Raw genomic sequence first — 26,156 nt, 5'->3', positions numbered from 1 at the left:
ATAATAAACGGGAGATCGCGGCCAGGCATTGAACCAGACATTGCGGAGGAGGAGGGCAACTTCTTATTCACCCTGTGCCCCACCCCCAGCCCCCAGCACGGCGGATGCTGGTACACAGCGGGCTCAGACAGGCCACTGCACGAAGGACTGAAGACCCGGCCTAAGGTATGAATCACTAACTGCAAAATGACTCATATGAAGGAACACTTGGGAGGGCAAGAGCCCTGTCAATCATGTTTGCTCCCATGTCCCCAGTGCCCACACAGGCTTCCTGGAGGAGATGGCAGGTGAGTTGGACCTTGAAGGAGAAGTAAGAGCCCAACAGTCAGAAGAGGCATACGTCAGGTGTCCAGGTGGAGGGAACAGTGGAAGCAAACAGCAAGATGGGTCTCCAAAGTTTGCATGGGGCCTGGAGCAGGGGAGGGTGTGGGCAGGGGGTTAATGAGGCAGGAGAGGAAACTGTCAAGGCCTGTGGGGCCCTATCTTTGGACCACAGGGCCTGGGGGAGTGGTGTTTCTGAACAGAGAGGGAGATGTGGCCCGTCCAATTAGCACAGTGACCCTGTCTGCATCAGGGCAAGTGGATGGGCGACTCGGACGTGGGCCTGTGTCCCCTGCTGCATCCTGGTTTGGCACAGGGAGCAGCACGGGGCTTGGCTCTCGGCACGTGACTGATGAGTGCCGGCCACTCTGCGGCGTTCTCAACCATCCCAGCTCCTGGCCCATGGATGGGCTCACTCAGGCCCTGGGGATCCCCAGAGACTGTCTGTATCACCCCATTGTACAGATGGGGCACTGAGGTAGAGACAATCAGTGCCAGAGCCAGCGCCAGACCAGGACAACACATTGTCATTCCCTGTGCTCAGAGGTCTGGCTTGGCTTTGTCACTGTGCCACCTCCTTTCCTGGACCTTCTGACAGTATCTTCCCTCCCCTCCTCCCCCTCAGGCCTCTGCACATTGGAAATGTATTCAATCTCTTGAGGACAGCAATTCCACGCAGGAAGCATTTCCTTTCTCCTCGGGGATTCCCAGGGCCCCTGAAACCCCTGTGGAGAAGCTGTCTTCAACAAGTTAAGGTGTGGAGGCCCAGGGTGGATGCAGTGAGCAGCGGTCTCCAGGCCACTAGAGTAGCTGGGAACACAGAAGCTACAAGCACATGCCACCTTCTGAGTGGCTTTTCCAAATGCAGGGCTGCATGCAGAGCACGTGTATGTGGATGCACCTGTCAGGAGGCTCCTGCCATGCTGGTGACACCCTGTGGGTGCCAGGCACACGAGTCGGCCCAGGGAGCCGCACGCTGATGGCGTCTGCACGTCCCTGCATGTGTGCCATGCTTCAACCAAAAGCAGAGACTATGTCCAGTGATTGTTTCCTCTCAAAGGCTGCTTCCTCGTATATGGGGCTCTGCTCTTACCCCCACACTTCATGGGCAGTGTCTTTCCATCGTCCTCTAATCTACCGCCAATGCAACCATGTGTCCCCACCCCCTGCACCACCCAGCATCACCAACCCGTCCACCCACACGTCCGTTTAGTCCTCCATCCCCAAACTGAACGTCAGCAAGTATGGGCGAATCTGGCTGCCACTCATTTGAAAAGAAAGTTCTACTGGGGCAGCACACACCCACTTGCTTAATACCACCTACGGCTGCCTTCAGGCTGCAGCGACAGAGTGGAGTAGTTGCTACAGAAGCTTTACGGTTGGAAAGTCTAAAATATTAATTATCTGGCCCTTTCCGGAAAACGTTTGCCAAGTTCTGCTCTAATCCATCTATCCACTCACCCCACCCCCACCATCTTCTCACATACTGAAGACAGGACTCCAACAAGCCTTCCGTCTCTTATGTATCAAGGCTTTTTCTCTAGCAGACACCTCTTATTGACACAAACTGTTTCAGTTTGTCCCCACCTTACGAAGGTATTGCGCTTACATCCCCTCCAGGTACCCTGCAATCAAGTTCCCCTGTGCTGCTCTATCCGGTGGTCCTCACTCCTCTTGCTTGATCTGTTAGCGGCATTCGGAGGATCGCCTCCCGGAAACACTCTTCTCGCGCCTTCTGGACACCACGCTCTCTCCCATCACTCTCACTTCACTGCCCCCCACCTCAGTCACCCAGGCTGGTTCCTTGTGCCTCCCCCATCGTTCCGTGTGGGAGGGCCCCAGCTGCTGCCTGTGTATCCGTGCCCCCCGCGGGGTCCCACACAGCTTCCCCCAAGCCAACAGCCCCTGACGCCTGTTTCCAGCATGGACCTCGTCCCTGAAACCAGATCCACGTGTCCCTTGCCTCCTGCCACTGCCACGTGGATGCAAGCTGGCTGCTCCACTCAGGTGTTCAAAACAAAGCCTTGAGCACACTATAGTTACACTAGACGTAAAAGTTTTTGAAAAATCTCGGTATGTTTGGAAATTAAGGTATTTATACCACTGGATAATCCATGGATAAAATAAGAAATCACAATGGAGCTTAGAAAACAGTTTGGCTAATAACAATAAACATTAGTGTATGAAAGTTTGTGGGATGCAGCAAAGCATACATTTCAAAAAAGAAGGAAGTGGGGCTGTAAAGCGGGGAAGCCACTCTAGAAAACAGTCTGAGGTTCCTTGCATTACACATGGAGTCACCACGTGACCCAGCAACCCCTCTGCTGGGGATGCACCCAAAAGAAGTGAAAGCGGGTCTCCGACAGACATCTGTGCATCGATACTCAGAGCAGCACAACTCACAGGAACTAAAGGGGGACAGAACCCAGCCATCCACAAACAGATGAAGGGATAACACAGCATGGTCCGTCCACACAGGGATAGGACTCAGCCTTAGAAAGGAGGGGTTCTGACACCTGCTCCAACATGGATGGACCCTGAGGACACTGTGCTGAGTGCAACAAGCCAGTCACAGAAGGACAAACAATGTGTGATCCCATTTATACGAGGTCCCTAGAGGAGTCATGTTCATAGAGACAGGAAGTAGCAGGGTGGGTGCCTGGGGCTGGGTGACAGGGACGGGGAGTGAGTGTTTCATGGGGACAGAGTGTCAGTCTGGGAAGATGAGAAGGTTCTGGAGATGAGGGTGGGGATGGCTGCACAGCAGTGGGGTGTACCCAGTGCCACTGTGCTGTCCCCCTGGAAATGGTTAAAATGGTGACTTTTATGTACATATATTTTACCAAGATTTTTTTGAGTGAAAAAAAACTTTAAAAAGAGGTTGCAAATCAGTGAGCTAAGCACACATCTCAGAAAATTAGATGAGCAACTGTCGTGCTGGGGGACCCTGCTCGCTGCGCCATTTGTCGTGCGGGGAGGCCTGCGGGGTCTCTGGTCCCGCTCCCCATACAAGAACGCAGGATATGGTGAGGCCAAAAAGGAACACCCACGGAGCCATAGATGGGGGAGTCATACCACTATATTCTCGCTGGCGGCACTATACTCTCACTGGAGGCTAGATCCACACTGTCCGTAAACCGCCATCCACGCTTGCCAGCCCAGCCGCCATCTTCTTGCTAGCCCCATTCTTCTCTCTTTTTCCCTCTCTCTCTCTGCTAGTGTAGCCACAGCAGTTATATTAGTGCCCAATGGCTCACTGGTTACAGCTGACGGCCAACTAGCCACAGCTGATGGCCATCCCATCACAGTTGATGGCCATTTACTACCTGAGCCAGGCATCTGTCTATGTGAGGCCGAGAGCCTGGAAACTACTTTCTGGGGCTCTGCCCCCACACTCCACCCCTACAGGCTCTCGCCTCACAATCTACGCGACAAGCGTCTTCCGCGAGGGGACCTGTGCGAGGAGCCTGGGGGTGAATGCAATATCCTGGACATAGCCAGGCTCTCTGGGCACAGCCAGGGTTTCTCAGGGCACCACCAGTGCTTCTGGGCACGGCCAGACTTCCTGGACTTCTTAGGGTACCACCTGTCTTCCCGGACACAGCCAGGGTTTCTCAGGGCACCACCAGTGCTTCTGGGCACGGCCAGACTTCCTGGACTTCTTAGGGTACCACCTGTCTTCCCGGACACAGCCAGGGTTTCTCAGGGCACCACCAGTACTTCTGGGCACGGCCAGACTTCCTGGACTTCTTAGGGTACCACTAGTTTCCCCGGGCACAGCTAGGATTTCTCAGGGCACTGCCACTCTCTGTAGGCACAGCCACACTTCCTGGACACAGCCAGGGCTCTCAGGGCACTGCCACTCTCTGTGGGCACAGCCACACTTCCTGGACTCAGCCAGAGCTTTCAGGGCACTGCCACTCTCTGTGGGCACAGCCACACTTCCTGGACACAGCCAGGGCTCTCAGGGCACTGCCACTCTCTCTGGGAACAGCCCGACTTCCTGGGCACAGCCAGGGTATCTTCAGGGCTCAGCCAGACTTCCTGGACTCAGCCAGGGCTCTCAGGGCACTGCCACTCTCTCTGTGCCTCTCAGGGCACCGTGCTGGAACAATAGCGACTCACAATCAAGGTGCTTACATATTCTCAATGGCGGCCAGTCAAGACACAAAAGCAAATATCCCCCAGTTCCACTACATGGTGGTAAGTTCCCAAACAAACAGTCAAGCTGTCCATTAAATTAGGGATGGAAGGCAATTCCCCATAGTCCATAGTCATTCGCCAGGGCTGTCCTGGGGGAGAGGGATGACCCTGACCTCACCCTCATCTCCCATGGAGGATTCAGCAAGCGTTACCTCCTGGGACTATAAGTCCTGCATCCGGGCTGCCTGAGCAGGAACTTCCCCGGCCCACAGGGCCGCAACGACCTTCGCTTTCTCCGGCCTATGCTGGTTGGGGAACCGTCCACATCCTCCCACCCCTCCACGGGGGTTCCAGCTCTCCGGCAGCTGCTCCTCCTGGTCTTCCTCAGACTGGGTGTTCACACGCACAAACTGCTCCACCGTCTTTTGGAGAGCTTTGGCCGGCACCATACCCTGCTCGCTGCGCCATTTGTCGTGCGGGGAGGCCTGCGGGGTCTCTGGTCCCGCTCCCCATACAAGAACGCAGGATATGGTGAGGCCAAAAAGGAACACCCACGGAGCCATAGGTGGGGGAGTCATACCACTATATTCTCTCTGGCGGCACTATACTCTCACTGGAGGCTGGATCCACACTGTCCGTAAACCGCCATCCACGCTTGCCAGCCCAGCCGCCATCTTCTTGCTAGCCCCCGTTCTTCTCTCCCTTCTCTCTCCTAGCGTAGCCACAGCAGTTATATTAGTGGCCAATGGCTCACTGGTTACAGCTGACGGCCAACTAGCCACAGCTGATGGCCATGCAATCACAGTTGATGGCCATTTACTACCTGAGCCAGCACCTGTCTATGTGAGGCCGAGAGCCTGGAAACTACTTTCTGGGGCTCTGCCCCCACAGCAACAAACTCAAAGAACTGAAAAGCAAAGAAATAATAGTTGCACAAATTAATGAAATAGAAGACAAAGGACTACAAGTGATGGGTCCCAGAAATGAACAAGGGAGTGTCACTTTGGGGTGACAACTCACTTGGCCTGCCCGGACTGCCTGGGATTTCAAGTCCTGGGTCCCAGGCAACCCCTGGGTCTCAAACTCTTCAACACCCAGGGACCGGTAGTCACCCTGTTTCAGATCCTCAGATGAAAAAAGACAGCGAGATGATCCCGGGGACAACTCTTTTCAGTAAATACATGATTTGGGCTATAATGGACACATGCCTGGGACAACGCCACCAATCGAAACCTAACCCAAAGGCGAGTCTGAGAAGTCCCAAAGCTGTTCAAGGACCTGGTCCAGAATCACACCTCTCTGGCCGGCATTAGTTCTCGCACTGCCCTGCTCTTCCGAGCACTGGCCTTCTCCACGTGCTCCTGCCGGACCCTCCGAAAGTCCGGCCTCACAGGGGGCCTGAGCAGGCCGCAAGCTCTCCGACGCTGTGCAGGGCGCAGCAGCCCTGGCTGGATGGAGTGGGGCTTCAGGAGGCCCCTCCAGCTCGGGGAGCACGGTCAGGCCTCGTCGCACACGAGACCCCCGCCCCCATCCTCAAGCCACACCTTGCCGAGGCCCCTCAGTTTCCCCGTCTACAGCTGGAGAGGCTGGCGGGGGGCGAGGGGGTGTGGAGATTCCTGCCACCCAGTCTGGACAGGCCTATCTGGGCCCCTGGTGGCACCCGCCGGCCTGCTCACCTCGGTGTGATGGCACCAAGATCTCAATCACTGCAGTGCAAATAACAGGTGTTGACTGTGGGCAGAGCGGACCTCACCCAGGCTGCTCGTGGCCTCCAGACAAGTCTCCTACAGACAGCCACATTGCCCAGGCACCAATGCCCACTGCGACGGGGGTGCCATCCTGTGTTTCTCCCTCAAACCAGCCCATGACCATGGCAACTTGCTTCCACCCTGGAGCCTCTATTTTCCTAGATCTAGAGGGATTGATGGAACCCTCACCGGCTGACAGGGGACCAATGGGACTCCCGGCTAAAAGCCTTGGAAACTAGTGTGCAAGCCATGCCTCCCTCCATCCGCCATTGGTCAGCCCCTCTCAGGGCCTCAGACAGTGGAGACCCTGTGGGAGTTGGACAGAGAGCATCACCCACCCAGGGCCACCTCGCTGGTCTCGTTGCAGCTCCTCACACTAATACCCTGGCTTGTCACGTTCTGTCCTGTGTGGGTGCCTGCGTGTGTGTGCACATATGTGCAGTGACGCCACTATGTTACCTAACCACCTGGTACCAACTGTGGGCAATTAGTCTTCTCCAGGGACCTTTATTGTTTATACAGGGCCATGTCACCTCCTACAGCGTAGTTTCGAGGTTCTAAGAACCTCGGGGTTAATGAACAACCCTGAGTCAGCCACTGTGTGGGCCATCACTGGGATCCCCAGGGGGTCAGTCAGGTGGGGACTGCCTGGCTGTGTGGCCAGAGTCAGGCCATGGCTGGGTTGGCTCTGGGAAGTCGGGGGTGAAGGGGAATGGGCCATGGGGACAATTCCAGTCATTTTGTTGTTATGCAGGTGGGTGCTAAGGAGAGAGACAGAACTAGAACTTCTGGAACTCACAGGATAGATATTGGGGACCGTCTCACCCACCCACCCACCCAAGTGTCTCTGAGTAAGGACCCCCGGCTCCCACATATCGCCACAAAGAGAGCAGACCCCAGAAGGTCAGGCTGGGAGGGTCCCCTGTCCCTCCCCACCCCCAGGGCTGCCAGCCTGAGGCTCCGAGATGGGGGCTGAGCTCAGGAGGCGGACTCAGCCTCCCAGCCCCCCGTCCGTCTCCCCAATCTGCACTTACGCGTTTGTGTGTATTGGGTGTGTGCTCATGCTGACCACGTGAGCATGTGGAAAGTGCCCCTTGAGCCGGGGAGGTGTGGCTTCTGTATAGGGTCCCTTCCCTCTTAAGGTGCCCTTGGAGCCCGCTAGGAAGGTGCTGGAGGGCGGCGACCCAACTGACCTGGATCACGGCGTCCAGCCCCAGCCGGGACAGCTCAGTGGCGTCCCCATCGCCAGGCTCGCTGGAGGCAGAACTCATTGCAAGTGGAGCGTGTGACCCAGGAGAAAGCTGGGCTCCTCCTGGAACCTCCTTCTGTGGGGGGGCCCACACCTGTGTAACACCTGCTCCTGTCCTGGGCTCTCAGCTGCCCCCTCTGGGTTGGGACCACGTGGACAACTGAGCTCTTAGGTGTTGCTGTGGCAACGGCGACGCTGAAGGCTGGGTTTCCCTGGAAACAGGCGTGCAGGCCTGGTTGCCATGGGGACTAAGGAACGCTGTTGTCTGGAAGCCGTTTTCTGGAGACCTGGAGACGCCCTGGGTGACGCTGTCCACCTGAGCCACCACACCCGGGAAGGGGCTGGCCTCTCCCCCAGACCCCACACCTGCGAGGAAAGGCCCTTTCATTGGGCGGCCACACACCAGGTACAGGTGGAGTGTGACCACCGGTTCTGATGAGAAGCATAGCTGACCCCCCTGTAAGATTAGGGAAAGAACTTGGAGTCCACAGTGCACTGGCCTGTAGTAGAGCTGTGGACTGAGTCCTGGGGAGGGGAACCACCCACATGGACCCCGGTCTTCTTAGCCCTGCACTTGGAATGTGATTTCCCTCTGGCCCCCCTTCAGCGTGACCTGCCCCATGGATAACGTGTTTCATACTTACCAGGGGAAGGGCATTTGTTCTCATTCACCGGAACCTTCCCAGAGCCACAGGGACCACGGGGACACTGCCAGCGTATCCATCAGGCTGTGGGACCCCGTCCCAGGGCGGTCCCTGCAGAAACAGAGCTGTCCTCCTTGCCGGGGTCTCCTGGAGTGCGCTCTGTGTCTGGCACTGGACGTTCAGCCAGGGCAGTGTCCCCGCCCCCTTCTTCTCCCCTGGGGCCTCCTTGTCCTAAGCTGGACCTCTCCCAGCTGGACCGATGCCAACAGGAGTCCCTCTTGGGAAGGGGCACGCACTGGAGTGGGCCCTGCAGCCAGGAGCGACTGCCCCTCTAATGAGAGGCATTTGGGGAGCCCTCGGGATGGGTGTGTCTCTGAGACTCCCAGAGACCCAGCCGCCTCTGAGGCTGCCCAGGAGAAGGGAGTGGGCAGTGAGGACGGACACTTAGTGGATGAGCATATCTGTACCCAGTGCTGCCAGTGGGGAGCCTGATGGGACCCAGGCCACGTCCTCAGAACCGAAATTCACTGAAGGGAAGGGCCTGTCCTCCTGATATCCTCGGGGTCCCTGTTCCCCCACCTTCCCGAGAGGACAGCCCCCAGGGTGCCCCATGCAAAGGCAGGCTAGGCTCTCGGGCCAGACACAGCTCCACTGGGCACCCAGGGCTGGCGTGGGGTTTGTTGGACAGTTCCTGGGGGATGAGGGTCTAGTCAGTCCTTCTGGACTAGCTGGACTTCCGGGTCCTGCAGGCACACAGCAGAGGCCCGGGTTCAGAGCCCAGGGGACCCACACCATGGCCTGGACTCCATGTTGGCACCCAAGGCTGCCTCTAGCACCGGAGTCCTGCAGTCTCTGTGGGTCTGGAGGCGTGAAGCCCAGGAGCTGGGGAGAGACTGCCTGGAGTGGGGGAGGGGCAGCACAGCACTTCCTGCTGCCCAGGGGCTGGGCCCCATCTGACTGAGGTTGTGGCCCTGCCCTCTGGTGAGAGTTCCTGCTTGGGGGCTCCATGTGGGGTGCTCAGACAGTGGGGGGTGGAGGGGTGAGGAGGCCACAGTGTGACCAGCTGTGAAGATCGCTCGGATGAGTCACAATCAGATTCCACTCACAGGAAACTGGGGAAGTCGGGTCCCTGTGGTGGGTGGGGCCATCCTGCCAGTGCCGTCCCCCCCTCACCCTAACACTTACCTCACCTGTTCTCCTCTGCTGCTCCATGCCGTTCCTGCACCCTCTCCTCCTGGATGCCTTCTCCCTCCCCTGTGGGCCCCTCAAAGCCCTGTGCATGGCCCCCAAGGCCTCACTGCTTGGCGGCCATGCTCGTGGCTCCTGGTGCTGGGCCACAATGGGCTAGGAGAGCCCTGAGGGCAGGGTCAGCCCTGGGCTTGGGCGCAGCCCCCAGGGATTTTGTGGACCCAGTGGGAGGTGTGGTAGAGGTTCTCACTGTACAGGGAGCACTTCTGGGAGGGGCTGGCTGGCAGGGTGGGACTCGGGGGGCGGGGGGACACGGCTGTTCTGACCCTTGTCCTGATGGTGCTGGGCTCGGCTGTCTGCTGGCCAGGGCCCTGCACCCTGACCCCGCTCTCCGGGGCTGGGGAAAGTGCGGGAGTCTGCGGACAACCAGGACCATGCTGTGGCCTGGCCCACAGAGGGCAGACCCTCCAAGATGAGCCTTGGCTGGCTTTCGTCATTATTCCCTCCTCCAAGGAGGAGCCTTACTGGCTTTCCCTTGGCACCTACCATGTTTACAGTGACAAGTCACCCACAAACTGGGTTTCCAGCTCCCCTGGGACAATCCACAGTCCTGGCCGTGCCAGGCCCATGTGTGGCCATGGGGACACAGGGGCTGGGGTGGGGACTGAGCAAGGTGAGGCAGAACTCAGCGAGCGTCACCTTTACCTGCTCCCTGCTGGCCTGGGGGCACCACAGTTTGCCACCCCTGACCCAGACGTTCCCCAAGAAGGAAGGGACCTCAGAATTTGTTCACAACATAAGGCGGGGTCACTCATGTCCTCACTCTGACAGATGGGGCTGCTGTGGATGAGACACTCAACGCTGATGTGTCCTCCGAAGACAGGTCACATGGAGGACAATGCAGGGAAGAGGGCGGGAGGCCACGAAGGAATGCGGTGCCTTCCGCCTCTGCCACAGTCGGCCTCCAGGCTGTGGGTCCCACCCCAATCGCTCTGGCATCTGCCTGTCTTTCCATCACTGTCTGTGCTCTTAGATGACTGTGCCCCCAGGGACCTGCCCCTTCCCTAAAGGCCTAATTGTACACCCCGCAGACTCCACACTGTCCTCTCTCCTAAAGGACAGTGTAGGAGTGGCTTCATGGCTGACCCGGGTTCACGACCCTCTGGGGAGTGTCCCCTGCAGGTGCCGGACAGGAAGTAGGAGGTGTATTCTGCAGCCGTGCTAACATACAGCCTTGTTTGGGACACTGGCTGGGGCACTGGCTCGACCCTGCCCAGAACTGCTGACTAGAGCCAAGGCTGGCTGTCCTGCTGTCCTGCTGCCTGCTAGGTGGGCACCCCAGGCCACTGGTCTGCGTGTCTGTGTTCCCCTGGCCATCTGTCCATGCCTGAGGCCTGGCCTCGGGACAGCAATGAAGGCTCTGTAACTGGTTGGGTCAGAGGGGTCCCTGGAGGCTCATATTTGGATACTACCAGGTCAGCCTCCCGGGATCCCCCCAGTAGATCCCTGGGTACTCGTACTCAGGAGAGAAGTCTCACCACTTTCACTTTCCATCCAGCTCTTAGGGTCTCTCTTGACATCTGACCCCTGCCAAGAGGACCAAGCAGGGCTGTCAGGGGGGGTAACCTAGGTGGGGCTCAGTTCTGAGGGCAGAATCCACCCTGTGTTATCCATTCAAAGGGTGGCCTGAGAATGATGGCACAGGCAGCCCATAGGAGAGCATGCTGGGGAGGGGTTGCTGGGGTGACTCTTGGACCCTGCCCTCTGACACACGCTCTTGTGGGGTGGCCAAAATGAACCCCCAGATACCGCACTGCAATGAAGAAAGGCGGCTGGGGAGGTGCCTCTTCCTGGGGCCACTGGAAGGTCTGCGGCTGCCGGGGTGTCAGGACGCTGGGGAGGGCCCAGTCGTAAGAGCTGAAGCTGCAAAAGTGTTAGAAGGAAGCAGGGGAGCATCTTTCACAGCCTCGGACTTGGCAGCGATCGCCTGCACATGACACCAAAAGCACAGGCAACGAAAGAAAGGAAAATTGGATAAATTAAAAACTTTGGTGCATAAGGGACTATATCAAGAGTGTGAAAAGGCAACCCACAGAATGGAAGAAAATATTTGACAATCATACATCTGATATTAGAATTAATATATAATATACATAAAGAACTCTTACAACTCAACAACAGAAAAACCCAAACAACTCAATTTTTAAAATGGACAAAGGACTTAAACAGATGCTGCTCCAAAGAAGACACACGAATGGTCAACAGCCCACGAAAGACGCTCAACTTCACTGATCAAATTAAAACCCAATGAGATGCCACCTCACACCCATCGGGACGGCTGCTATCAAAACCCCAGAAATGACAAGTGCTGGGAGGGTGTGGAGAAGGTGGAACCAGGGGCACTGCTGGTGGGAACGTGAAAAGGTGCAGCCGCTGTGGGAAACAGTGTGGAGGTTCCTCAAAGATTAAACAGAGTGACCATGTGACCCAGCGACCCTGCTTCTGCGTCTATACTTAGAAGAACTGAAAGCAGGGGCTTGAAGAGACGTTTGCACAGCCGCGTTCACAGCAGCGTAACTCACAATGGCCGCCGAGTGTCCGTAGATGGACGATGGACAGCAAAGTGTGGTCTTAAAAGGAAGGAAATCCCAACACACGCTGCAACATGAATATGAGTGGAATCACACAGCGTTTGTCTTTTTGTGACTGGCTTCTTTCATTCAGCACAATATCCTCCAGGAACTCCTCACTCATATGAGATCCCTGGAGGACGCAGATTCAGAGACAGAAGATAGGATAGGTGCCAGGGGCCGGGGGAGGGGAAGGTGACTTTGTGTTTCATGGGGACAGAGTTTCATTTTGGGAAGAAGAGTTCTAGGGGTGGGTGGTGATGGTGGCACAACATGTGAATGTTCTTAATGTGACTGAATTGTACATTTAAAAATGTACAATTAAGAGAGTAAATTTTATGTTATGTTTATTTGTTACAATAAAAAATACCAAAAATAGTCCAACCACAACACCGATAAGCCAACTCTGCCTGCAGCAACTGGGGGCGGGTTCTCCCACACCTGGCGGCTCAAAGGAGATCCAGTGGATTCTTTGGTCCAGGCTGATGACAGAGTCCACATTCCAGGGACAACTGGGGGAGCTCCAGCCTGGCCCTAGGCTGACCAAATGGCCCCTGGCAGACAGAGCTGGCCACCCTATGTGGCCCTTCTCCCTGCACTTGCCAAGGCCCTTGGAGCTCTGCTCTCCCCATAGCCCCCTGCCCACCCTGTCCTGGGCCTCCTGCCACTGGCTGAGGGCAGGTAGCTTCCAGGTGAGGATGCTGGTCTGTCTCTGTCTGATTCTCCTTGGGTGGCCCTGAGTATCTACAAACACCTGGACAGCTCCCTTCTCAGGGTCACTCCCTCTGCAGATTTATCCTCAACCCCACCCCAGCACAACTGACAGCGTTTCATGCAAGAAGGGGTCTGCCTGCCTCCCCAGCCGCCCCATTTGTCCTGCGCGTTTCCTGCTTGAAGGAGTGGCATGGGTGGTGGAAGACGACGTGTTTATGCCACGCTGGGCGCTCCAGGAGGGCCGGGTCCCTGCGGGAGGAGGCTCTGGGCCCTCGCTGGGCAATGACCCCCTCTGCCCACCGTGCCCCTCGCAGCGGGCGGCAGCGCCTCCACACCCCCTCCTATACTGAGACAGGAGGACAGCGCTGGGCCTGCTGGGCCAGCAGGGCCTCTGGGTGGTGACGAGTCCCTGGGCCATGGGATGAGGGGCAGTGATTTAACTACCGGACTCTGCAACGTGCTCACGTCCTGGGACCAAGTGGAAGATGACTTCAAGAAGTCACTGGGGGTTGGGGTGGCAGTGGGGTTGCATCAAGTGTCACTGTGCATGACCCTGAAGCAGCCCGATGTCCCGTAACGGGATGGCAGTTGACATGGGTGCTGCACAGCTGTGCCGTGAGCTGAGGGGACAGCAGGAAGAGCCCGGGAACAGAGTGTGAGGGCAGGGGCAGAGAGCCACCCTCAGGTGGCTCCGTCAACCAGGAAGACTGGAGAGGGAAGCTGGGCAGGGGTGCTGGTCATGTCCATTCAGGGGCTCCTCCTGGGCCCCTGGCCTCCTTTCTCTGCAAGCCCCTCGCCACTTTGGGATTGTCAGGCCTCACCTGGTGCCCAGACGTTGCAGGCACCCCGAGATTCCTTTCAGGGAGTGTTTGGGTGGAAAGCCCCTCCCGCCCCTCCTGCCCAACACGCTGGGAATTCCTGTAATACAGGATCCATGCACTCCAACGTACGAGTTACGCTCAGAGGCAGAAGCAACACAAACACGTCTGAGGCTGCCATGTGTGCGGCCAGCAAACCCCTTCCCGAGCCACCAATGCCCCGTGGAATGTGCCAGACCGCCCACACTGCTGCCTACGTCAGGTCCCTCCTCCCACCTCCCATGCTGGGTCCCCCTCTCTGGCACACTGCCCACACCAGGTCCCTCCCTCCGCCCCTCCTCCCCACTGCTGCCCACGCTGGTCCCCCTCCCCCGGCTCCCAGCACTGCCCAGCTGGGGCCTGCAGGCCCTGGTGGCTCCTCCATGGTCAAACTCTGCCTGGCCAGCCGGGTTAGGGTGGAGGGCGCCTGTGTCCCCTCTGCTGGCAGCCCCATCCTTCCCACTCTCCGCTCTCCTTGCTGGTCCAGGTGGCGCTCACATCCAGCTTCCTGGGGCTTCACTTGTCCAGAACTCTGTGACGTTGTCAAAGGTTTGCCGCCTCTGTGCCATCTCCAGAACACACTAAGGAGCATGCCTGCCCAGGGAAACAGTCTGGCCGTTTGACCCTCTGGCTTCATCCCCTCCCAATTGCCAATGCTCACAGAATGGGGTCCTCACCTCCCACCCTGGCCTCGTGGTGGGGCCCCTGCTCCACTGTCTGCCATGAGCAGCTTGTGGGATGTGGTGCTGGGCCTTCATCTGGGCTCAGAGCCCTGGGCTCTTTGGGAGGATGAGGCCGCTGGGTCCCCTGGGAGAATTCAGGACACAGTTGTGAGATTCCTGCAAAAGTAGGGCTGGAGGAATGTGAGAATCCAACTTACAGAAGGCGACGGAGGGTCAAGGTGAGGGTTACAGGACCAGCTCCTCTGCAGCAATGCCCCTCCTTACTGGTCAGAGTCCCCTGGAGACGGAGGGGCCAGGCAAAGGGCAGTGTGTGGGGAACAGTGTGTATGGGGGTGCCGGGTGGTATGAGGTGGGCCAAGGGCACATGGGTCCTGACTCTGAGCAGCAGTCCTGGGGGAGAGGCACACATGTTCTTGTCAACCCCAGAGGACAGGACTGGGCCAGGTTTGAGACAGGAACGCTGTCTCTTGCTTGACTGCCCTGTGAGGTGGTGAGCTCCCTGTCAGGGGAGGCATGAAAGCAGAGACCACTCACTGGGCTGCAGCTCCTCAGAAAGGCTTCCAAGTACCAGGAAGTGAGTGCCTTGGATCGTCGTTCTGCCCACATCTCCCCTGGTGTCTGAGGCCCGTGCATGGGCGGGGGTGGGGGGGTGAGGGGCCGTGGGGTGGGGGACAGGAAGTCAGGGGCTGTGGGGCGGTGTCTGTGATAGCTGTCTGGGGCTGTCTCCATGTTCGCTGTTTGCAGAAGCTCCAACGGGGAGTACCTGATGCACATGGCCAGCCTGGAGGGGGCCAAGGGTCACGTGGGGGGTGGGTGGGGGGTGGCTCCCAGCTGCTGGTTGGGACTTGCATAGCCCTGAGCAGGGAGGTGGGCTGGGCCGCCAAGGAGACTTCTCCCAGAACCAGACTCACTCCGCCTACAGGCCCAGGTGGGTGCCACTCCCGTCAGGCTGAGGGCCAGGTGGGGTGGGGGATGAGCAGCCCGAGGGCCCAGGGCTGGGGGTTTGAGGGCACTGAATACAGGCTTTGCAGGGGCGAGAGGTGGGGTTCAGGCGTAGATGTTGGTGGGCGCCAGGTTTGAGACTCCCAGCTTTGAGCAGTGCACAGGTGCAGAAGGGCATGTTTAGGTTGCTATGGAAACATAGCCTGCAGCTCTGGCCTGAGGCTGGTTGTTTCCAGGCTGCCTCACAGAGAGGCTGCTGGGAAGTGGTAGCTCCAGGGTCCAGCCCCCACCCCCACCCCCACCCTCGGGGCTGGGGCAGCCACCATAGCGCCTCACCTTTCTCTTCTGAGCAAAGGGGAAGCCATGTGTCCCAACGCCTAATCTGGTGGGGAGGCCCTGATGTCACAGGGACCCTGAGGCTCTGCTATTGGGGTGAGGGTGTGAGGGGGCAGGCCCCCACCTCTAGGGGCAGCACAGGCCTGGGTGAGCAGAAGTCCTGTGCCTTGGGCCAAGAGACAGTGACAAGAGGGAGGAGCCCAGAGAGGCCCCCCTCCTGCCTGCTCTGTGACGTTCCTAATTGTTAGTGACTGACTCACCTCACTTCAAAGGCTTGGTCCACGTTCAGCTACTTAACCTGCTGCACCAGCCGTCACTCTGGGACTCTGCTCAGGGGGAGCTGGGACTGGGCCCCACCTGTGGCCCTGCCTGTCACCCGAGCAGCTGTCTCCTCCCCGTCTCTGCAGCTCCCAGCCGTGCTCCAGAGCTGCCCCGTGCCCTGGCCCTGCCATGGCCATGCAGGTGCCCCTGTGGCACCACTACCTGCAGGCCATCCGCTCGCGGGGCGCAGCCCGGGTGCAGCAGTACCAGCGTGCGGAGGACGTGCTGCTCACGGTGCTTGAGCACCTGCACACCCTGGACCCCCGCTTCCTCGTGGATTACTCCCGAGACCTGGAGGCCTTCCAGTTTGCCTTGCGCTCCTCGGACGGCCCGCTGGACATGGAGGTGCCCCTGAGCGTGGAGGCTGCAGCCCTGCTGGTGGAGGAGCCAGAGGCCACCCAGACCGGGGATGGCCCCAAGTCCTGCCGCCTAGGTGTTCCCAGGGGAGGGGCCGGCCTGGAGGCCTGGGTGACTGACGACGTCTTCACCGCCTCCTCGGAGGACAGCGCCAAGTGTTTGGGCTACATCGTGCCCAGCAAGGTCCTGCAGGTCCTCAAGGACCGTCTGGTGGCTGCCATCGTGCATTGCAAGCACCACGGCCTCATCACACCAGGTAGGGGCACAGGGGGTGCTCTTCACGCATGAGTGCACACATGTGCGTGTCAGGGGCACACGAGCTGGGGAACATCGCTCTGAGGTCATTTCTAGTTCTGAGAAGACATATGTCACATTATTGAAGTTTTACATGGTGATTCTGGTAGTAACGGTTAGCGGCTAGAAACGGTGACCAGCGCCTTGTTTTCCAGTTAATCTGCTTGATGAGGGTCCCTGCACCGTTCTGGACAAGTAGTTCCATTTTCGGTCCCAGCTGCATGTGACAGTCCTCGCAGCTGTCCCCACGTCAGGCATCTGGTCACACTGTACTGGTTTGGGAGGGCTCTGTGCATGCATGTGTGTGTGTGTGTGACTGCAGGATTGTGAATACACGTGTCGCATGCATGGGCACGTACGTGTGTGAGTGTGCACACATGACTGTGGAGGGTGTGCATTCACGCATATGTGTGCACAGGTCTGCTTCAACTTAGGGTCAGTTGCTAATTGGTGTCTTGGACCCAGAGTGAGCTCTGTGGCCAGGTACTTTCAGGTGAGCCAGGGTTCTGGCCTCAGTCTCTCCTTCGGTGCCTTGTTGATGTGATGTGGGGGGTGGTGAGCCCCAAGGTCGGCAGGGGCAGAAGTAGTGGGCGGGGGCTGCCCGGACTCTGAGGGGTTGGAAGGACAGGCCAAGCCTGTGCAGGGCCCAGTACAGCAGGGGCCCAGGCTGAGGAATCCCAGGAAAAAGACGTCAGGTTGTCTTGGCAGGCGTTTGGGGACTGAAGCAGAATGCCCTGCTTCCCTAGGGAGGGACAGACGTGTGGCAAGGGTGGCTGCCACCTGGTATTAGTCTGGTCCTCACATCCGCTGTGAGATCAGCAAGTGGGGATGGTCAGCTCGCCTGAGAGCCAGTGACCTGCCCTGTTGCCCAGCATGTCGAGCCCCAGTCTGGCTGCACATCCAGGCTCGGGCCCACCTGGTGGCATGGAGACCTCAGCCATCTGGACCCACAAGACCAACCTTTCCTCCTGGTGCTTCCTGTGGGTTCTGGGGAAGCCGGGTATCCATCAAAAAATGGCTGGACTTCTGGATAGATTTGTAACATAGGAGGGGTGTCTCCCCACCCCGACCCCTCCCCAGACCTGCCTGGTTACCTGGGGCAGGTGACCACCACTCAGGGTGAGGATAAACATTGCCCTGTGCCGAAGGCTGTCATCAAGAGCCTGGCCCGCAGACATCTTATCTGATCATCTCTGAACTTTCCGATTATCACAGGCAGCTTTGGCAGGGCCCTTTCTGTCTATTTCTGTGACCTAATGTGGGGATTCCCGCCCCGTCACCTGCAGGCCCTTCTCGCCACTAGGAGACAGGTCCGCCAACCGGTTAAGCATAGGCTTTGCCCAGCCCTTCAGGCACATTCTAGGCTGCCAGGCCTCTCCTCACTGTCCTCAGGTCCCACCGTCCTCAGGTCCCACCATCCTCAGGTCTCCACCACTCTGAGGTCCCCACCACTCTGAGGTCCCCACCACCCTGAGGTCCCCACCATCTTCAGGTCCCACCCTCCGCAGGTCCCACCATCCTCAGGTCCCACCGTCCTGAGGTCCCACCATCCACAGGTCCCACTGTCCTGAGGTCCCACCGTCCTCAGGTCCTACTGTCCTCAGGTCCCCACCGTCCTCAGGTTCCCACCATCCTGAGGTCCCACTGTCCTGAGGTCCCACTGTCCTCAGCTTCCTGGTTGAGAATGCAGCCACACCCAGGGGGCTGAGCGCTAGGCACCCAGGGACATTCCGAGCATAGCTTCCTGCCACTTCCCTTCAGAGAAGTGTGCAGTTCCAGGTGACAGCGTTCAGACTGCCCCTGGGAACCGGTGAGACCAGGCCAGCCTGAGGTGGGAGTGGCTGGAATGGGCAGCAGGTGTGGTTGGCTGCCTCCCAAGCCACATTTCATGGACAAAATGTGTGACCAGTGGTAAATAAGGAAACGAGGCCACCACGGCTTTGCCAGACAGGTGCCTCAAATGCTGAATGGGAGAAGCTGGGGATCACTGAACCCCTCTCTCCCTTTAACTGATGGGGAAATTGAGGCCCATTCAAAGGATGGAGTGGCCCTGGTGGCAGGAGCATAACCTGGGCCAGTCCCCGGAGCTGCCCTGCAGGAGACTGGAGGGAGGGGTCTGTATCTGGGGTTTGGGACTCCTTCCTGCAGAACCCCCAGGGCCATGGGTGGGCCAGGGCGGATGGCGCCTGCTGTGGGATGTAGAGGGTGCAGCTCTCACAATCACAAGCTGTGGAGACCTTTCTCTAAGCCACACTTAGGAGACTCCTTTTGGGACAGCCCTTTGAGCTCCAGCTGGTTGGTCTCCTTGACTTCTGACCCAGCGCCCCCACTGGGTTGGGCTGGGGAAGGTGGGGGAGACTGCTCCGTGTCTGGGACAGTGTTGGTCAGGGCGTGATGTGGGTGCCCCCAGCCTGCTCGGCTCACCTTCCTCACTCTCTCTGGTATTAATTTGTTTGGGGACAACTGAGGGCCCTGGTGCCCCCCCCCCCCAGCAGTATGATCCTGTGGAACATTCCTTCCTGGGTGGTCTGAGAGTGAGCTCTGGGCTGGGTCCTGTGGGGTCTGAGTGGGATGGGACGTGGGAAGTGTCTCAGCTAGAATGTGCTGTCCCCCACCCCCCAGGGTTCCAAGGGGTATCCAGGATGGCATGCTTGTCCACTGGCATCCTTTGGGTACTGGCACCAAGCCTGCTCCTCCCCCCACCCCAGGCTCTCAGGGGCCCTGCATGTTTTGTCCCGCCCACAGACCTGTCTTTCACGCCCCAGCCCTCCTGAGAGGTGTGTCTGAGGTGGGGATTCCTAGGCACCAGAGGGGCCCTCAGGGAGGCTTGAAAGGAGCAGGAGGCGTGGGAAGCAGAGAGCAGGTGTGACCAGGAGTCCAGCCTCGGCCCAACCCTCCTGGACTCTGGAGCACAGGTGCCAGCAGAGGCTGCCCCCAGCCTCCCTCACTGGCTCCAGGCTGCTGAGTCAGTGGGACCCACCTCGCTCCAGCGCTGAGCAAAGTGGCCCCACAGCAGACTGTCCTCTGCAGAGGGATTGACATGACACATTAGCATCTCGGGGGTGGGGGGGTATGAGTCCAGGAAAGGGCGCCCACCCCCAGTCATTTCCTAAAGACTGAGGAGGCACTGGGGGTGCCTGGGCATTGAGGTATAGCCTGGCAGAGAAGCCACTCAGAGAGAAGTGCTGGAAGAGACCCTTCCAGCAGAGAACTACTAGGTCTCAGAAGTGCCTGGGGCAAGGCGGGGGGGAGGTTGCTGGAGGACGTTGGCTGTGCAGGACCCCTCAGGGTCAGGCAGGTGGGGGCATCGCCTGGGACCACCAGCTGAGGAGACCCGCCCTGGGGCAGAGCTGCTCCTGTTGGAGGTGACCTGTCCTGGCCCAGCTGCTGCCACCCTCCTCCTCGCAGCCTTACTTTACCCTGTCCCCTCTTAAAGACCCCCGTCTCCAAATAGTCACAGTCTGAGGTGTGGGGAGTTAGTGTTTCTACACATGGATTTGGGGGACACAATTCTGCCCATAATGGCTGTGCCCGTTTGTGCCAGGCCAGCCCGTGCCTGGCTGAGCTTCCCAGATGGACACGCGTTGGGGTGGAGGGGCCTGAGGGTGGAGGCTGGGCTGGGGCAGAGAGGGTGCAGGTGGGGAGTGGGCAGGGCAGTGCAGGCTGAGTGGGCAGTAGTGGGGGGCCCTGGAGTGTCCTGGCAGAGGCTGGGCCAGACACAGGTGAGAAGCCAGCAAATTGGGTCATTGCAGGTTCTCTGAATGCGAACAGCCTGAGGGAGGAGCAGCTCGGCCTGTCCCTGCTGGTGTCCAGCGGCTGGAGAACCATCCGCTTCACTGTCGTGCCTGTGGTGCGGAGGAAGCACCGGGTGCCCGCCCTGGAGGGAGCACAGCTAACCCTCGGGTTCCCTGAAGGCAGCTTGAAAAGGATCATGGGCCAAGGCGTGGCCCTTGTGCCAACTAACGCCCAGCTCTGGAGGTAGGATGCCCCTCGTGGGTGGGTGGGATCCTGGGGAGCCAGCAAGAAGGGGGTGCCAGCCCGATGCTCCCCTCACTCGAGACTGGAGGAGCTGTGGCGTTCCCTGCCCGCCTCTGTCCTGTGGGCATCTGTGCCACGCTGACTATGGGGGCTCAGGGGAATTTGGGACCTGGCCAGGATGGTCGCTCCCTGCGGCTAGCATCCCCTTTCAGAGCTGCGGGGAGTGGAGCTGTACCCTCTGCCACCCCAAGAGTGGGCCAGTGTCTGGTTGTGAGGCGAAGCCCGAAAGTGTGGAAGGCCGCCCTGGCTGGGACCCTGCATTACCCAGTCTAGTGCCTTTGCTTCAGGTGGGAAAGCAGCAAAGAGGACAGGTGACTTGTCCAGGGTCACAGTGGGTTCCCAGAGCAGCAAGGAGGGGTCCCCCCACAGTGAGGGTGGTCAGAGTCTAACAAGACGAATTAACACTGAGGTTCGTTCAAGTCCCCATCTGGGCTGCTCTTCCCAGATTAGTGTTCCCTCCTGTGGATGTCCTGGGAGCCCCAGCAGCGCCTCCTTGCCTCCTCAGGTCCCCCAGTCTCTGCCCCTGCAGCTTGTGAGGCGAGGGTGGGGGGCCTCTGCACGGAAGGGGAGGCCTGGGTAGTTTCTATGAGAGGGAGGGAAGGAGTGGGGAGCATGAGGCAGAGGCTGAGCACCCCTGGAGCCTCATCCAGAGCTAACACTGCTTAATAGCAGCTCACCTGGCCAGGGTGACTCACCCTGCCCACTCTCATGTCTGGGTGACACTTCAGGAATGCAACACTGTTGAAGTAAGCAGGGGTTGCTCTTATAGTTAATTCTTGAAGTCAATGAATTCTGAAAGCTGGTTGTGCCCATCTATGGTTTTCTGCTGCAGAGCGCCTGGGAGCCCAACCCCACCCACCTGACCCACCTTTGCACAGAGCAGGGGCTGCGTCCATCAGCCGCGAAGAAAGGGGAAGGGCTGGGCTAAACAGCCACTTTTGCAAGTAAATGGGAAAATGGCCTTTCCTGTGCCTCGTCCACCACGGACTCAAGGCATGTGGGCAGATAACTACCCAGCACCGAGGCAGCACAGAGGGGACCCATGAGGGCGCTGTCCCCTGGCCCCACCCCTCAGTCACACAGCACGCACACTGAGTGCCGCTGGTGATCTTTGGCTGCAGGCTGGGACGTCACCCATGCCAGGCTGGGTGACTCCACCCACACCCTGGCCAGGGACCAAGAGCTCCTGCTCCACTCTGGGCCGGTGAGAGTGGCACCTTCCTGTCCCCACAAAATGACCTGACTGATTGACCAATGTCACCCTAATCAATTTAATAAAATTTTTTTTCAAAGTGTGCAGCTGGCCTGGAGGCTCCCCGGGGCCCTCTGTTCTTTGGGCCTGGCGTCTAGTTTAAGTGAAAACCTTTGTGTGCACTTCCTGAGAAACTCATGGGAGCCGTCTGGGTGTAACCAGACCCCCGTTATGGCCGGGGCCATCCCGTGGGGCTCCCCGTCCTGGGTTGGTCACAGAAGCCCGGGAATTTCCTTTCTGGGGAGAAGCTGTGGAGGCAGCGTGCCTTGGATGCTGGGTGGGTGCCAGGAGGAGGCTTCAGTGCTGACCACAAGTCACCGCTGTGTCTGTCCGGGCTCCAGGGTCTCCACTGACGACCTGCTTACCAGGCTGCTCAACGTCCTGGGCTCCCTCCAGGGCCACCGCCTGGACAGCCTCTCTATCCTGGACCGGGTCAACCACGAGAGCTGGTGTGACGGCGGCCGGAGCCCCGGCCTGAACTTCGGCCACCTGAAGGTACGTGTGGGGGCTCAGCGGTCCCGCTCCCTCTCTGCTGGGCCCTTGTCTGTAACCAGAGGCCCAGAGTAGAGGCACCCGGCTTGGACCCTGTGCCAGCTCTGACTGATGGACAGCCTGTGGCCTGGTGAGCTCCGCAGTAGAGGACTCCGTGTTCTCGCCGGGGTTCCCAGGAAGTGAGGCCCAGGCTCACAGGTGACATCGGGCTGCAGAGTGCAGTGGCACTTGAGACCCACGTTTGCCATCCAGCGCTGGTGACCTCGGGGGTCCTCCCGGCCTAGCCTGCGAGCTTGCTCTTCAGTCCGACCTTGGAGTTGGGTCACACAGAGCCAGCATTCCCACCAGCCTGTGGCAGCTGTGGGAGCCCCCGCCCTCCTGTCCCAATGCCCCTGCCCTCAGCCTGGAGTCTGTGAATGTCACCAGCCAGGGTTCCCCATCTGAGTGGAATCGGCCCAGGCCTGGCTCCCCTCCTCTGCTGCTCACTAGCTGCTGTGACACCTCTGGAAAGTTGCCCTCCTGGGGCTCTGTAACGTCAGGTGATGAGAAGGGCAGGGCAGGACAGCCCTGGGCTCTGGGGGCAGCGAGAGGGCTGTGGAGTCTGGGGTCTCTGCCTGCAGCGGGCACAGTCGAGGCCAGTGGAGTGTTGCTACATAGATCATAGCGGTGGGGGTTAAGGGAGGGGTGGCCTGACCTGGCTCGTGAGAATGCGCCCCATGAGTCCCTGTGTGACCTCAGGCCACTCACCATCCCTCTCAGGACTCCATCCCCACCCCTGAAGGGGGCCAATTTCTGAGGGGGTATCCCTCGGGGTCTGACACACTAGCTCCAGAAATGAACTAGGGGCCAGCAGAGGGAGAGGGGTATGAGGACACAGCAAAGCACCTGTGTGAAGGAGGGGTTCCCTGGCTCGGGGGACTCAGGGCAGCGTTGGGAGAAGGTGCCTGGGGTGGCTGAGGAAGTCGAACTGCAGCCTTCAGACGTATTCCAGGCCCCGGCATCCTGGGCACACAGACTGGGGCTGGGAAATGCACGGGGTAGGGCTCTTTAGGACAGGCCGCAGGGCATGAGCAGTTCAGTGGGGGTGGGGCATGAGCAATGGCCCAGAGGAAGGGTAGGCAGTGCAGCATCCCTGAGAAGGACCCTGGCGGCTGCGTGGGAGCACCCTGGAGGGGAGGCTGGGGTGGCCTCCTGCCGGCCTTGGACTCAGCCCAGGGTCGGGGCATCCAGGGAGTCACTGGGTGGGGACAGCAGTGGTGGGGGGGGGGCCGGGACTCATGCTGGAACACCCTGGGGAGGTGTGAGGGGTGGGGCAGCAGTGCCAGTGGGGGTATGGGGACAGTGAGGGGCGGGGAGTGCCTGAGTGCATCCTTCTGTCCTTCTGCAGATGGTGCTGCTGTGGGCCGCGGTGCTGTTCCCCGCGCCCGAGGACTGGGCAGAGCTGCAGGGCGCTGTGTACCGCCTGCTGGTGGTGCTTCTGTGCTGCCTGGCCACCAGCAAGCTGCCCCACTTCCTGCACCCTGAGCAGAACCTGCTGCAGGACACCGGCCTGGACCTCCGGGCCCTGTACCAGCGTGTGGAGCTCTTCGCCAGCCAGCCTGAGGCAGCCCTGCGTATCCATGTCACCCACCTGGGCCGGAGCCCCCCGCCGCGCCTCAGCAGTGGGGTCAGGGCGCTGCTGCAGCTGCCCGCCAGCGACCCCTCCTACTGGGCCACTGCCTACTTCGATGTCCTGCTGGACAAGGTGGGTGCAGTCGGCTGAGGAGCATCGGGCAAGCCCAGGGTCCCATGCAGGTGGGGACAGAGTCTGGTCTGCTCCCCCGGGTCAGGAGCTGGAGGAAGGCCTCTGGACAGTGAGAACATCTATGGGGAAGGATGTGCCATCTGTGGGTCAGATAGACCATGAGTGCCCCTGCCCACCAGTGTCCCCATGGGCCCAGGGCCGCTGTCTGGGAAACAGGGCAGCACGTCCAGGCCTGCCCCCTTGCCCCAGAACCACTGCAAACCCACACTGAGAGCGTTCAGAAGCCTAGCGGCTAGCCCGGGCTCCATTCCTCATGGATGGGCGTGGTCTCCCAAGCTCACAGGCCAGTTTCCTGCTGCATCCCCGGACCCAGGAGTCCCACACCACATACTCTGGGCATCTGGGGGCTGCTTGGCTGCTCCACCAGCTAGCTGTCCCTCTGGAGCTCCAAGGTTTCGCCATCTCTACTAGCTGTCCCCTCCCCCACCCCAGAGAACCCACTCCTGCTCTTTCCCCAAGGCCAAGCCCACCCTCACCCCAAAGAGCCAATGTAGTCTCATTCCAGGGCACATCCGCGGATGGGGTGGTGGTAGCGGGAGGGGTCGCTCAGCACTCAATAAGCACCTGGCAGGGGCCTTCTCTGTGTCAGGCCCACCCAGGGACACCTGCATGTGAGGAAGGCAGCGGGGGAGGTGCTGGGCGGGTCCACCGGCGGGAGGACCATCCAGGCAGAGACCCAGAGGCAGGAGGGCCTGGTGGTCAGGGAGTGAGTGTGGTCCCACACTGTGTCTGGGGCCCTGTGACAGGCTCCCAGACGTCTCTGTGACCCCTGTCCCCACCCACCCGCAGTTCCAGGTCTTCCACATCCAGGATAAGGATCGGATCTCTGCCATGCAAAGCATCTTCCGGAAGACCAAGACCCTGGGTGGCGAGGAACGCTGAGTGGGCTGCCTGGGCTATGCCACCCACGACACCACCCCACGGAGGCTCCCAGGACATTGGAAAAAGGGAACGGGTTTCACATTGAGCCGGTGATGGTTGATGGAGGGACCTTGTCCCCAGGGACCGCCTCAGACAATCCAGGGGACAACCTCATGGGAGTCTGAGCACTGGACAGTGGGCCACCAGGACAGTGGGCCACCAGGACAGCGGCCTCATCTGCAGGGCGGGGCCTGGGATGAGGTGCTGTGTGTCTCACGTGCTGCGTATCGATCCATCCTGTGTGAGGCCAGCAAGACTGAAAACCAAGTATTTGAAGGAGCCCTGGGACCTGAGGGCTTGTCCCCCCACCAGCGTCGTATGCTACTCCATGTGACGATATACTGTATATCTGATCCTGAATAAATGAATGCACGTCTAAGGAGTAGCGGTTCTTGTTCCTTGCCCCATCTACCACGAAGAACAAAGACAGGGCCTGGTGGCCTCTGTGGATTTTGGAGATGGTGTCACCTCCTTGGCATTGTTCATTTACGGGGTGGCTCAGAGGCTGTTAGTTCTGAGTGGCCCAGAGCACAGGTGGGCTATCTAGCAGGTTCACGGGCTGGGGTGCCCATGGCACAAAGGGCACCATGTGGCATTTCTGAAAAACTCTAATGTGGAAGCTGAGGTTCTGCCGCAGGGAACTACTTGCTGTTCAAAGCGACGCATGTGGTAGGATGTGGGCCTCAGGGGAGAATAAACCCCGGCCAGGAGATCCTCAATCACTAGGTGACCTGAGCTGCCCATCGTGAGCTGTGTGTTATAGGCTCCTTGCCTGTGATCTGAGCAGGAAAAATCAGTAAAAGGCATGAATAATTGGAAAGAAGGAGTAAAACTGTCATTATGCATAGACAGCTTGATTCTTTACAGAGAAAGCCCTGAGGAATCTACAAAGAAACCACTAGACTTTGTGACTTTAGTAAGGTCAGAAGATACTGGGTTAATAGACAAAAATTAGCTGTACTTCTATATATGAAAAATAAACCACTGGAAATGAAAATTTTTAAATACCATTTACAAAATAGCAAACACCTAGAAATACATCTAACAAAAGCTATGTGAGACCTCTACACTGAAACTAGAAACATTGCTACATATAATTTTAAAACACCTAAGTTAATGTTTAGGTCTTTAAATTTTTTTTAATTAAAGATGTGTAATACTTTGGTGATTTCATTGTGCTTAACTTGATACATAGATTTAGTGCAATTCCCATCAAAATTCC

At 58.9% G+C, this 26,156-nt stretch overlaps 2 protein-coding genes across 3 annotated transcripts in view; one reads left to right on the top strand and one right to left on the bottom strand.

The window, feature by feature from the left end:
• Nucleotides 1–8,422, bottom strand: part of CROCC2 (ciliary rootlet coiled-coil, rootletin family member 2) — a 68,644-nt gene extending 60,222 nt beyond the window's left edge. Inside the window, exon 1 of one of the 2 annotated variants that reach the window (XM_088793929.1) lies at nt 8,106–8,422. In XM_088793929.1, the coding sequence (XP_088650055.1) occupies nt 8,106–8,129 (24 nt within the window). In that variant the 5' untranslated portion in view covers nt 8,130–8,422. Of the gene's footprint in view, nt 1–7,405; nt 7,800–8,105 lie in introns of those variants that run through there. The other variant, XM_088793930.1, reaches the window with a different exon arrangement.
• Nucleotides 8,423–15,025: 6,603 nt separating this feature from the next.
• Nucleotides 15,026–25,037, top strand: MAB21L4 (mab-21 like 4). Its single transcript, XM_074316300.2, has 6 exons — nt 15,026–15,105; nt 15,863–16,389; nt 20,180–20,405; nt 22,059–22,212; nt 23,597–23,953; nt 24,803–25,037. Exons 2-6 carry the CDS (start codon nt 15,906–15,908, stop codon nt 24,893–24,895), a joined length of 1,314 nt encoding a protein of 437 aa, XP_074172401.2. The 5' UTR covers nt 15,026–15,105; nt 15,863–15,905; the 3' UTR covers nt 24,896–25,037.
• The last annotated feature ends 1,119 nt before the right edge of the window (nt 25,038–26,156 follow it).

The sequence above is a fragment of the Rhinolophus sinicus genome, chromosome 17 (genome assembly GCF_057876585.1).
Source record: "Rhinolophus sinicus isolate RSI-liver-muscle chromosome 17, RSI-T2T, whole genome shotgun sequence".
NCBI lineage: Eukaryota > Metazoa > Chordata > Mammalia > Chiroptera > Rhinolophidae > Rhinolophus > Rhinolophus sinicus.
This window is presented reverse-complemented; position numbering and strand designations above follow the sequence as displayed.